This window comes from Podarcis raffonei, chromosome 3 (genome assembly GCF_027172205.1).
Source record: "Podarcis raffonei isolate rPodRaf1 chromosome 3, rPodRaf1.pri, whole genome shotgun sequence".
Lineage (NCBI taxonomy): Eukaryota > Metazoa > Chordata > Lepidosauria > Squamata > Lacertidae > Podarcis > Podarcis raffonei.
In genome coordinates this window covers 60,276,231-60,289,477 of record NC_070604.1, presented here as the reverse complement: position 1 = coordinate 60,289,477, position 13,247 = coordinate 60,276,231, and the positions used below count along the sequence as shown (strand labels likewise).

The window sequence follows — 13,247 nt, the reverse complement described above, 5'->3', positions numbered from 1 at the left end:
AGCTCCCGGGTGCAAACCCTGCTTCCTTTGCAAACACAGCCTGACTTTTAAAACACACGATCAAACGATGCCTAAAGAGAAACAGTGCTTCTTTCTGTAGGATTTGCAGCCACCACTCTACCACTGACAGCCATCCATCTCCAAGGTAGTGGTGGAGCTGAAACTAAGTACAAGATAGGATGCCATACCATATCAATATTGCTTAAAGAACATGTCTGTTAAAGGTATGTTTCTTACTTGTTTTAATTTCCTGGTATTTTGGAGCTTAAGTGGACATGGAAAACCCTGGAACTTATTAAACTGCAAGGTCCCGTCCCCCCCGTTAATGGAATATATTAGCAATCCATTATTCTGGGTAGAAATGAAAACCTCTGATTTTCCTCAGAGCTTTGCATTTGAAAAACAAAGCTCTGAAGTGCTATGTTTTCTCATGGAACCATTTTCCTTGGTTGATTACATCACCTTTCTTCAGGGTTTTAATAGCTTTGCTCTGAGGCCTGACACCTATTGTGAATGTTTTGACCCTGATTGCCTACTGAAACATGGCCTTCTACCCATTTCTCATAAGTGCACAATGAAAAACACTGCTTAAATGTTTTCCTACACTTTCTAGTTCCATCTCTGTCTTGGACTAAAAGACACCAGCAGGAAACAATATTATTGCATTACATGGCTCAGCAGCGCCTTACTCACCCACATGCGGACCAGCCCCTTTGCCTCACTGCACTGTGATGTCAGGCCAAAACAGTAGCAGCTGCTGCAGCCAAGTGGGTTTCTGGCAGAGAGTCCAAACCTGCCAGGTTTGCACCTGTCACAGTAGACACCCTCCACATTAACCTATTGTAGAAAGAGGGAAACGCTTTAGAGACAACAGCTCCTTTTCACACATCAAAACACTCGCACACTGTGTGGGTCTTACAGCAAGTAGTTATCACAGTTAGATTCTTTAAGATATATATTAACTTGGACAAATGGTAGTATGACGACCTGGAGATAAACACGCTGACGTCTGCAGAATACATTGCAATTGTACAAAACTTCAGAAACTTACTTGCCTGCTATCCTGTATTTAAACATGCATCACTGGGAAGCATGAGAACTGAGTTCTAGATCATAATGGTTCAGCTCCAGAACATGTTAATATCCAGGAAGGCTCATCACCGGGATACACAGATCTGGTTCATGCTTTCAATTGTAGATCAGTGCAAAACACCCAAATGTGCAAGTTTCCAGACAGGAGATTGTAGGCACTACACTCATCTCCTGGTTCTACTGCTACTAAGCCATGGTTTGCCTTAGCATGTCATCTGGTCGCAGGCTGGTGGCTTGTCTCACTTCAGACAAACCATGAGCTACAACCAATGTGCTGCTTCCAGGTAGGCATAATAACGCAAGTATTTTGGCTTCAAACTCTGCTTGTGGGCTTTTCAGAAATATATAGTTGGGTACAGGGGCAAAGAGGATTCTAGACTAGATGGACTTTTGGTTTGATCAAGCAGGGCTGCTCTTATGTTCTTCTTTAACTGTTTTTACACATCATTTAACCATATAAATAAATAGGGCAACGTAATGATCATTTACAATGGAATAGTTACATTAAAGCCAATGAGGCTAAAAGTAAACAAACAGTCAACGAATTGTGCCTTAAGAATGAGAAACAATTGTGAATATATTCCGGCAGTGTTTTAACACAGGCTGACCATGCTGAAGAAAAGTATTAAAGTATTAAAGTTTTCTACAATCCATGACAATTTGTCCTGGCAAGTGTGTGTGTGTGTGCATGCACACGTACGCATGCACGCACAATTCATTTTAGTGGGTATGATGTTAATTCTATACATCGTTGATTAAAAGAGCAAACCTCAGGGCACCATATACAAGTCAATTAAGACAATGAACTTGGATTTAAGATGATTTTGCAGCCTATTGATCCAGTGCAAGTCAAGATGCTATCATCTCAGGTTCATTATCCTACAACAACAACAGCTACACAAAGTTGGAATTCCCATGTGCTTTAAGGGCGATTTTCATTACAACGTCCAAAACTGTAGCTGCTACAAATGCTGAGCTCTCAGTGCCACACAGAGAGGGTGGCACCCAATTCTCTCTTCCAAAATTCTAAATGTGTGCCCATTGCACCAAAAAGGTTGGTGACCCGTGTAACTCAATGGCCCTGGTTCAATGGGAATAAAATAGTCAAAGCTAATTTGACCTGTTAATGTTTTGACGCTTGAAGCATGGCTAATTTGGATAGGGGCAAGTGTATGTGCCACATTCTGTGCATGCTGTCAGTCTGAACAGGACTTCTGTGTGTTGCACCACTGCAGGTGATCACTAAAGGTGCCTAGCAAAGCTCTCCAGAGCCAGGCTTGGAAAGTAATTTTAAAGGCTCATTTAAACTGGCCTCGAAGATTAGTGATCCTTTACAAGCTCCCCCCCCTTCCCCCCGTTCACTCTGAAATCCAAACTAGAGAAGAATTGTGGGTTTCCCCAGAGGTGGGGAGAAGTCCACTTATTTTCTCTCTCTCCTGCAGCTTTCTAAATCTTTCTCCAAGTAGTTAATTTGAAGTGATCTTAGAAGAGCAAGCCAATCTCTAGTGGCCAATTCTCAGCTATCCCACCTCAGTGCCAACTTTTCTATACATTATTCCATTCCTGCACTTGGTGGGGGTCTGTTTATCCCACTGGCTCCTAGGGGAAAGAAATGTGGAATGGTCTTTTGCTTTGGGACAGGGGCAGGTAGATCCCATGAGGCCAGGGAGGCCAACAACTAAGGAGCTATGAACTCTAGTCACCAGATATAACAGCCCCACTACTGGTCAATTATTGAAGGATGAGAGAAAGGTAGATCAAGAAACCTAGATCAGGCATAGGCAAACTTGGCCCTCCAGATGTTTTGGGACTACAACTTTCCATCATCCCTAGCTAACAGGACCAGTGGTCAGGGATGGTGGGAAATGCAGTCCCAAAACATCTGGAGGGCTGAGTTTGCCTATGCCTGACCTAGATAGATCAGGGATTTCTGTCTTGCTTCCTTCATCCCTTGAATGTATAGCACAAAAAAATGGAGTTCAGGACCTGCTGTTTCAGGATAACTGATGGCCTGTTCTTGCTGGAAACCATGCAGCAAGTCAAGACAAGCAGCCTTGTTCTAATCATGTGCACTCAAGTTCATCAAACACAAGTGTAAAAAAGACTGCACACTTTATGCCTATTTACTTGGAATTAAAAAACACTGAAATAAATGAGGCTTACTGCTGAGGGGTTCAGGCTGTAAGTGTGTGACCTGGTGGAAGACACTCGCTATTATTTAATCAACAGCTGTCTACCAATTTGAGCCAAATGAAAGATGCTATAGTGGAGAACACTGAGAGACGAAGATAAAATATTTGGTGACTAATATTTCTTCTCTTACCTTGCAGGTGCATTGTCCTGTATGATCAGAACATGAACATTTTTCCATTTCTGAATCACAAGTGTGTGGCTCAGTCCCTGCTGCCAGGCATTCACAGGCAATGCACTGTGGGTAATTGCGATATCCCAGCCTGCATTCAGTACATTTATCCCCAGAGAATTCTGGACGGCAGAAACAGCAGCCAGTGTCAGGGTTGCACTGGAAACTGAGAGATCCAGTTGGACTGCAGTCACAAGCCTAAAGAGAAGAGGAGATGTTCCATAAGAACATTTAATGATTCTATGTTAAAGACTTTCAACTTTAACTGAAGAAAAACAAATCCCTCAAGAACAACTGAAATTATTACCAATTGTCAACATATTTACATCAATAGGCTAGGCAACTATTTTGTGCAGGTAAAGAGTCCACACATATTGGATTCATTTCTTAGGTATTTTGTCACTTGAAGGACATCTTTTTAAAGTACATGGATTGGTATGGGGGTGGGGCTTGTTTGACTCAAAAGGCAGCTGATGAATTTTTAAACAAACAAACAAACAAACAAACAAACAAACAAACAAACAAACGTGGTAGGGTGCTAAAATAAACCTCACAGGATCACAATGCCTGCACGAAAACTAAGGTCCGATAAATTCCACTAGTGAATCAATGCTTGCACAATGTTTCGGAGCTCTTTGTTTTGGAGAAAGTCTTCAATCAAATCAAAGAAACAACTTTTGCAAACCCAGAAAGGATTCCTTCTGTCCTGGAATCTTTGTCCAGTTTGCAGAGAAGTTGAAAAGGCATTTGGGAGTAAGGATCATAATGTTAATTCTGTATTGAACTTACATTTCAAATCTACAATAATGATCCTAAATTTGGATACCTTAGATTAATTTAAAACAGCAGTTTGTTACTTTAAGGTTTGGTCTGCTCACATTTGTTATTACTATAGATTGCAACTGTAAAATTCTTTTATGAATGGAAACTAGGAGGGATAAAAATTTACAGAGTCAGCAAAATAATACGTATATTACCCAACCAATATACACTAGAAGATGCTCACTGGTGTTGTTGTGGTACTAGCAGAAATATATTCTATTTGGACACATGCATAAGAGGCATGTTGTATCAAGAATTGTGGCTTATATTAACAGGCAAGAGTATAACAGCAGCCACGGGCACTCTTGTTAAAGATGAAAAAGTAGAGCTGGAAGGCTTTGAAAAAAGTTGCTAGAAATGCAGTAGGTTATGATTCACACCGAAACCCCATCAGAGAGATAATTGGCAACACCTCAAGTTGAAATCATAAGATGTGTTCCAAACCTCTATTTCGCTCAGTATATATGGCAGCCAAATTCTGGATTGTATGTATCTGGGACCACTAACAGTTAAGAATTGCCTGGCAGGCTTCTGTGTAGTCTAAGAATTAAAGCCTATTTGGAGCAGGAAGCCTGCACAGTAAGTGATGCCAGAGGATAATGCCTACTGGGCAAATTGTTCACCATATGCAGAGTAAATTACAATCAAATGTAATGTTTGTTTTGCAAGGAGGAAGCTTCACGCAATCTTCCCCTGCCAGTGAGTTATGATGGGCTCTGAAATCGGCTCCACTAAAAGCTCAAGTGGAGAGGGGGCAATCGCACCTTGCCTTAGAGAAATTAGTTGCCATGCGTTAAAAGGGAAGACTTGGCTGACATATCATTATTAATTTAGAGAGTGCTGTGGCAGCTGCCATACTAATGCACTCATATAATAGACAAGGCGAGGATAGATAGAAGAGATCCCAGAGCTGAAACAGAGGTCCTCAACCCCTATTAAGCTAGTTTGCAGAAGCCTGGTGATCTGTGTGGTGAAGAAAGGCAGAGGTTTTGTGAGAAGAGCTTTACAACTCAAAAAGAAAATAAATTATTCTGCATTAGTTAACTGGTTTGAATGGCCATGAAAAACAGCCTTTTAAGAGAGAGCACTGTGGCATTTGAGTGCTTGCCTACACTGAAAGAAACTACCACAATGTTAAGTTAGGCCTCTTTATGTTCCTATTAATGATCATTTGTACACACGCTTGATATGTGGTGGTTTTAGTCTTTATAATGTCCATTTCCAATATATCTCTAAGAGACGGTAATTTTGATTCTTACATAATGAGAGGGACCTGGAAGTGAGAGAAAGTAACTTGCCTGAGGTCACACAGTGAACCTATGGCAGAGGTAGGAGGTGAATCACATCCAAAGCCATCATGGTATTCACCAGACTACAAGTTGGCTCAAGAAAGACAAAACAAAATACTTTACATACGGCTCATCCAGACTTCTGCTTGTCCCACCACTTTCCCTCAGGAAAACTTGATCTTTACTGCTGAATCAGAGCAAACGTCAATCAGTTTCCCTGTGGACTGACGTTTGGTATGATTCAGTGAAGAGTGGGTTTTCTCGTGGAAAGCAGTGGGGCAAACAGAATCCATGCCTAGGAAGCGTGGGGCAAGTGGAAAACCATGCTTTCTAGGTATGGGGCAAGGAGAAGTGTCAACAAACCCATAGTCAAGTCAATGATAAAAGGCTTAGACAGATCCTAGGGCCTCCGCATGGTAGTACCATGGATCCTTCATTTTATTTTATTTTATCACATTTGCATCAATCTTCTTTCACAGAGCTCAGGGTAGTATACATGGAGACGATTCCAATCTATCCTCATAGGTAAGTTGGGTTGAGTACCAAATGAAATATTATTTAGGAGATCCACAATTGATCCTGTAACTCAGATAGGACCTCTATTGTATCTTTGGCTTCAGTTTTTAATTGGGACAATGTAATACCAACTGCAGTTCTAATACTGCTCATGAAGACTGGTATCCTTGAATGACACTCAGAATTCTATTAAAATTGTGCTTGGAACAAAGAAAGCTTTGTCAGACACAATACAAAGCCGTCTGAGTTATCCTTAGGCTCACTTCGCCTTTGTTTTGTGAAAAGGGATAAAATTATATCCAAATTTGGACAGGCTGTCCTTCTGACTTCAGTACACAACAGCTGAAATAAGGTACATGTGGAGTTTGAACACTTTATCTTCTGAAAGATGCAGCTCCAATTCAAATATAGCACATCCTGTCATCTGGGCCAATGCCAATGCTCACAAAAGAGAACTTCGGTTCTATGATTCTTTAGAAAACTCCCACTGTGTTTTTGGTTCCAAAGACTAGTAGTTTACCACATGGAAAGCAAAGAAACACACAGAGATAAAATACAGGTTCACTCACCTTGCACCCGCTGATAATGTCATGACCCCAGTGATTTGGTGCACATTTATCACACCTCTGTCCTACAGTATTGGGAGGGCAAATGCAACGGCCAGTGTGTGGATCACAATTATTACCAAGATGGGCACACTCACAACCTTCATGGAAGATGAAGAGAAAGAAAACACGAAGCACATTGCATGAAATATCTGAAGAAAGCAAATTCTGTCATCGTAATGTCAGTTGTCCAAAATCTTAGGTTTTTATACTGTACTGTGACATTTCGTTTTATTGTTTGATGGATAATTGTTTTGATCATCAACTCTATCGTGTTTTATGGTTGTATGTTATGTGATCCCCATGGGTGGTAAAGACTGGTCCAGAAATGAATTAATAGTAATAATAATTTATCTGTGGTGGGTGCATGTAACTATGGACTGGAGAGATGAAAACTGAGCCAAGGTCATGTACCCAGTTGGGTCTGATATACAAATAATAAAAACGAAAGCGGTAGAGTTCCAACCATGAACTATGTATATGTGCCCACATCATGAAATGCCTGCCTGAGACTTTACAGAGCCATCACCTGCCACATCTATCAGCTACATGAGGCAACACATTGGCAGAATACTCTTGGGGCTTTAGCTATGCCTCAATCTCTTTTCTTATAATGACTGGAATATAGAGTATGAAACACAATTTTAGATAAATGCTATCAGGACTGAGCAAACATTTTTATTTCTGAGAGCCAAGTGTGGTGGTAAGTGGTCAGCCAAGGGCCGTATGCCAGTGGATGTGACTGGAGCCCACACTCCCACCCCCTCCATTGTGATTTACATGGGGAGCAAAACATGTATATCACCCTTCCCAACACAACTGCACTCCCTTGTCTGCCAATATTTTTTTGATGGCAGTGTGATTTACATGAAAAACATGGTGCACAGACATAACTGTGCATCCTCCTTCGCAATAATGAATTCATTCATTCATTCATTCAATTTATATACCCCATAGTTCCTCTCCAAGGGAGCCTGGGGCAGCAAACACATCTGTAGTAAAAATAAAACCACGTGGCAGGTAGCAAACATTGAAATATGGTGGGTTTCTTGGACACCTATAGTTGGCTGCACTGAGGGCCTCTGAGACCCATAGGGTGCCCACCTGTGCTAAGGTAACTTAATTGGTGCTGGAATGATGGAAGTGGCTTGCTAGAATGGGGTCATTCTATTTAACTTTTGTCCTGCTCATAAGCTTTGCCTAATGAAGCAAGTATCAGTTTGGGGGGAAGCAATATTCATACTGTAAAAATGGTATGATGAAAAGAAGCTCCCTAGTGACTATCTAAACTCCCCACTTATTCTTGGCTGCATTAAAAATATTTATTTTGTTGTTTTTTTTAAAAAAAGAGGCAAGAATTCCAATCAAGATTCCCCATCTCATTTAGATACAGGGTCTCAACCATGAATCAACTAGAGACCTGGCTGGCTTTGAAAATCTAATAGTATAGTGCACCCTCATATCATGCTGTCTTCTCTCTGAATGGAGAGTTGCTTGCTGGATGCAGTTTTGAAGTACCATTGAATTAATGGAAGTTTGTGTATCTCTTTGGAATATTCTTAAGCAGTCTGAAGGCATTTGGCTTTTCTCAGGGTTTTCAGACATCAGTATCATTGTCTTTAATTAAAAAGATTAACTGGTAAGCCATTATGCTGTTCTTTCCTCTGCCCCCTACAACGTACTAGAAAATGAAATTCCAGAACTCATTAAAAGTAGAAACAGACTCTCTTTATATCTCTTGCACATCTTTGGTCTTCAAATGTCAATACTCTGCTTTCCCCCCTGTTTTGCTATATATCTGCCAGATTTATTATGCCAAATGACATTTCTTTCTATCATATTTCATTTCAGAGATGTAATGGCACCAGTCCCATAAGGGGGTTCTTCCCTTGTTAAAATGGCTGATGTAGTGGAAATGAAGCAATTTCTGTGGCTAAGAGATGCTCGACTGTAGAATGGACTCCCATGAGAGGCGGTGGACTCTCCTTCCTTGGAGCCTTTTAAGCAGAGGTTGTATGACCATCTGTCATGTATGATTTAGTTGAGATTCCTGCAATGCAGGGGGTTGAACTGGATGGCCCTTGGAGTCCCTTCCAACTCTGTGGTTCTATGATTCTCCTCTCACAAAACTGACAGCAGTGTCCATCTGCTTGAGAGAGGAAGGGAAGATAATCCTTGTGTACACCAGCAAGCATTCAGCCCATCAATGCACAAAAACATTTCTGGATCAAGGCCAATTTCTTTTTTCTGTGGAACTCATATTCACCATTTGTCCCTGTACTTATGATACTATATAATTATTCAACTTTTTTTTTTCAGAGCAAAAAAGCTAAGAAGATTAAATGACTTTTCTTTTTCTCAGAAAGTCTTCTGGGTTTCCCCATTCCCCTCCTGTAAAATACTCTTTTGAGTTGCTGGTTTTAAAGTGGTTATGATGTGCTGATTTGTGTCTCAAATTAAACATTAGCTAAATCCAGGAATTTCATTTCAAGGTCTTCATCAGAGTAACCCAGAGTGCATACAACCACTAAAGAGAATGGGAAACCCCAAAGAGATGTGGGGCTCTGTAAGTGCCCTCCTACAATTTTTATCCATTGCATCTGCCACACTGACGTCTCATTTGTGTGACATTGATATCTCATGCATGTGTGTGTGCTAGAGCACAATTTATGGTGAAAATGTAAACACAAATTTGTACATCATTCATTTCCACCATAGTATGATTGAAAATGCAACATTTTAGAATGAAGGAGCCAGAGCTAGACATTCTGGAATAAATCAGGTATCAGTTGCAGAAAGTTTTCACAAAAGAAAACAGCTTTCCAAACCTGCAACTGCTGCAAAAAATGACAAATCACAAAGATCATTCACTGTGTTCTCGTTCCATCCCCATTTGTGCTAAGAGCCTTAAGACTACAGTTGCCATTTGTTTTTCATTTCAAGTTTTCTCTTCCGTGAATCCAAAAGTTGACCTCTTACCCTTACCAAGTGCTGACATGTTTAAACTTTTACACAACAATAAACATGTCTTTATAGATCGACTCTTCTTGTAAGGGAACACAATAGCACAGAGCCATGGTTCAGCATGCAATCTGTACAACTTTTAGGAAATATTCATCTGCCCAGAATGTTGCTTTTTTGCTAGTTCATATACGGAATGGATTGAAATCACATTTAATATCCTTTAGGCCACTGCTACACTTAAGCAGAACAGGTAAGGGATATAGTTCAGTATTGCAATCCAAGTGTATAGATGAATTTCCAGATTCAATTCCTGATATCGCTAGTTAAGAAGAGGCTTTCTTTTTTGTGGGTGTTGGTGGGAATCAGGGTGGTGGTGGTAAATACCTTGTTGTCTTAGACATTGGAGACAGAATGCTAGAGTAGATAATCCTGGGCCAGATGATCCATAATCTGATTTAATATCCTATGCCTACTTCCTTGCAAGTCCCATTCAACACTCTTCTGAGTGAGTAGAACTGGGCATCATCACACACCCATGACATAGATCAGGCACTCCAGAGTAGTGCAAATGTAAAGAGTCTGAAGGCCAGGAAGAATAAATACTTTATTGCATAAAATGCAGGGGTATGAGTTTCTGGCTTTAAGTTTTTAATGAAGAGTAGCTCATATGAATTGCTGAGGAAAGAGAAAAAGATTAAGACTTAAATGGGAAGGGTTTCTATCAATCACACACTATTAAGGAATATAAGCTGACCTGTATAATTGCATCATTTGAATGCTTCAAACTAAGGATGAAATAATCATTCCTCAGATAGGCTTAATGTTACCCTTTTCAGCAATTCTGCCCAATTCAGCAACTTGTGTGCATCCACAATTTCCCTATGGAAGTTGCTCCATTGACTATTGTATCTTAGACTGAGAAATCTTTTCGTTACTCATATAGGTCATACTGATATTGCAGGTCCCATGAGGATGAATGTGTCCTATGGAGAGATGGCTTCAGACCCAAGGGAAGCAATGTTGCACGAAGTTTTGCCACACACACAAAAGTTTTAGTCTGGGTTTTTTTTTTTAATGGGAACAAATTAACATACAAAGATCCAGTAGCACACAGGAAAGCTCACATTTGTGGACTTCAGGAGGCTCTCTCTGCATTGTGAATCTTTCCCCAATTTTCTAGGTCAGCTACTGGGAGAATGATGCCTTTGGCTAAAGTTTCTTGCTGGAAGGAAGGGTGGGGGACAGAGCAGAAACACTGTCACTTTAGCTTCGCCAGTAGATAAATGGAAAAGTAAAGGAACCCAGATTTGATGTTATCTGTATGCTCCTTGCTCCTGCTCAGCAAATAAAAAATCTAATTCAGTGGACTGCAGTCTTCCTAGACCTATGACCCATTTCTAACCTCATCAGTTAAGATGAGAACCACTTTTAATTATCCCCCCTCTCTCGCCGTCTCTCTGACTTGCCATCATGTAGTCAAGGGACAGGGAAACTTTGGTCGTCCTGATGTTGTAGGCTAGAATTCTCATTATCCCTGACCAATGGCCATGCTGGCAAGAGGCTGAAGGGAGTTGAAGTCCAGCAACATTTGGAGAGCCACAGGTTCTCCACCCTCGAGGTAGCTATTGGGCCATTTTCTTTCTTGGAAGACCCAAACAGATCAGAAACTGTGGACAAATTCAGACATGTGCCTATCATGTGACAGAGAATCTTACCTCTGAGATTTTGGTTTGCTGCTGAAAGTTTTTTTATAAACAAATAAATAAATTAGGAACCATGAGGCTGCTGGCACAAACCACCTTACAGAAAGTTGCAACTCCATTACACCACCAGTTGAAGATGAATGACTTAAGGGACAATGTAAGAGAGTGTGCTTTGGGAAGTGTGAAGCACTTAGAGCAAGAGATGGTGTGTGGAGAGAGGTAACCATGTGGAAGAGAGAATGAACTGCCATTTTATTTTCTTTCTTATTGAGCTCCACAATGAACACAAATACACAAAGTAGGTGCCACATAGAAATTAGTTGCAATTTTTTTTTTACTGACAGGATTGTTTAAAAGAACTGAGGTACTTTCATGTCATTATATTTTTTCATTTAAGCTGACAATTTATTATTTCCATCAGTTTCACCTGGTAATGCTTAGGCTCCATTTCTGTGGTACATTTTGTATAGATTAACTTGCACCTCCCAGAAATTGGTAAGGAATATTTTCCTCTTGCATTTACCTTTTGATGTGTCATGTGGAAACAGAAGAGATATGCAACTAGACTACACCTGCTGGTTTGAAATGCAGTATGTAAAGCTAGACTTTTGCACCCATTATATTCTACTTGTTTGACCTAGCTCTGGGTTGCTACATTTATCTCTAGGTAGCTCCAAGTCGAATGCTTATCATTTGTAAAAAATTAACATATTGCAAGGGGAAATTGTACAACAGGAACATCACTTTATGCCAAACCATATCATTGGTTCACCTAGCCCAGTAAAACTGATGAGCAGTGGCTCTCCAGATTTTCAGCCAGCACCCTTTCCTCAGTCCTATCTGAAGGTGCCATGGATTGAACCTGGAACCTTCTAAATGCAAAACGAGTGGCTTGGGATCAGATTATTTAAGAAACTGCTTCTTCGTGTATGATTATCCCACTCTGCATTCACTATTAAGATATTTTGCATGGGCCTTATAGGTTCTAAGGAAGAACACTTCTTACAAGCCACACACAACGGAATTGGTTACTAGAATAAATCTATCCTGGTGTGTGTGTGTGTGTGTGTGTGTGTGTGTGTTTAAAAGAAATGCAAAGTGCATATTTTGGCGTTAACCTTGGACATTTGTAATTCTCCTTGTCTTTAGAGCATAATGCTTGCTTTGCTTGTGTTTTCTTCATTGCAGATGGTTTATGGACATTAGAAAAAAAAGATTTGAACATTTTGCTACATGTAATTTTTTAAAACAAAAACTAACTTGCATTTAAAAAATTTTTTCCTAGAGTTAAATCCCAGAGAAACAGAATGTGATGAACTCAGATGTAGTGTTGGGCCTGAAAGAAGTCTTTCTCCTCACACACATAATAAAAAGGAAAGCTCCCCATCTATTAAATGAAAGTTGATGATCTATACTTACGGGTGCATCCTCCTTCTTCAAAGCCATAAAATCCATGAGCACAGCGGTCACACTTCTTTCCTCCAACACCTGGCTGGCAGTGGCACTGTCCAGTCTCATCACAGTCAAAAGATTTGGATCCAAATGAATTACAGTTGCAAGGAACACAGCCTCTGGATGACTGTACGCCAAAGGTTCCAGGCTGTCACAGTAGACAGAGGGAAATCATTTAGCAGAAATAAAAATAGCAAGCAATGCTAAAGGAAAAAAGTGTGCGAGAAGCACTGACTCTTGAAGGGTCAATGGATGTGAATGAGCCAGTTTGTTTAAGTCCTAAGAGATTAAAACAAATAGCAAGGTTCAAATCTAGCACCTCTCCTTGTAGCCCAATTTACCCAAGTTCACGCTTGAAGTCTGAAATGAATAAGATACCAACATGTGAAATACAAAGAAAGACAACTCTGAAAGCTCCAAAGTTAATTTGAAATCTGATTCA

General features: G+C 40.3%; 1 protein-coding gene across 6 annotated transcripts in view; it reads right to left on the bottom strand.

Annotated features, from left to right (window-relative positions):
- Window positions 1-13,247, bottom strand: part of LAMA2 (laminin subunit alpha 2) — a 367,591-nt gene that overhangs the window by 120,132 nt on the left and 234,212 nt on the right. For all 6 annotated transcript variants that reach the window (XM_053381873.1, XM_053381876.1, XM_053381874.1 and 3 more), the window contains 4 exons: window positions 12,773-12,953; window positions 6,651-6,787; window positions 3,416-3,652; window positions 694-837 (listed from right to left, as the gene is read on the bottom strand). In XM_053381873.1, the coding sequence (XP_053237848.1) occupies window positions 694-837; window positions 3,416-3,652; window positions 6,651-6,787; window positions 12,773-12,953 (699 nt within the window). The remainder of the gene's footprint in view (window positions 1-693; window positions 838-3,415; window positions 3,653-6,650; window positions 6,788-12,772; window positions 12,954-13,247) is intronic.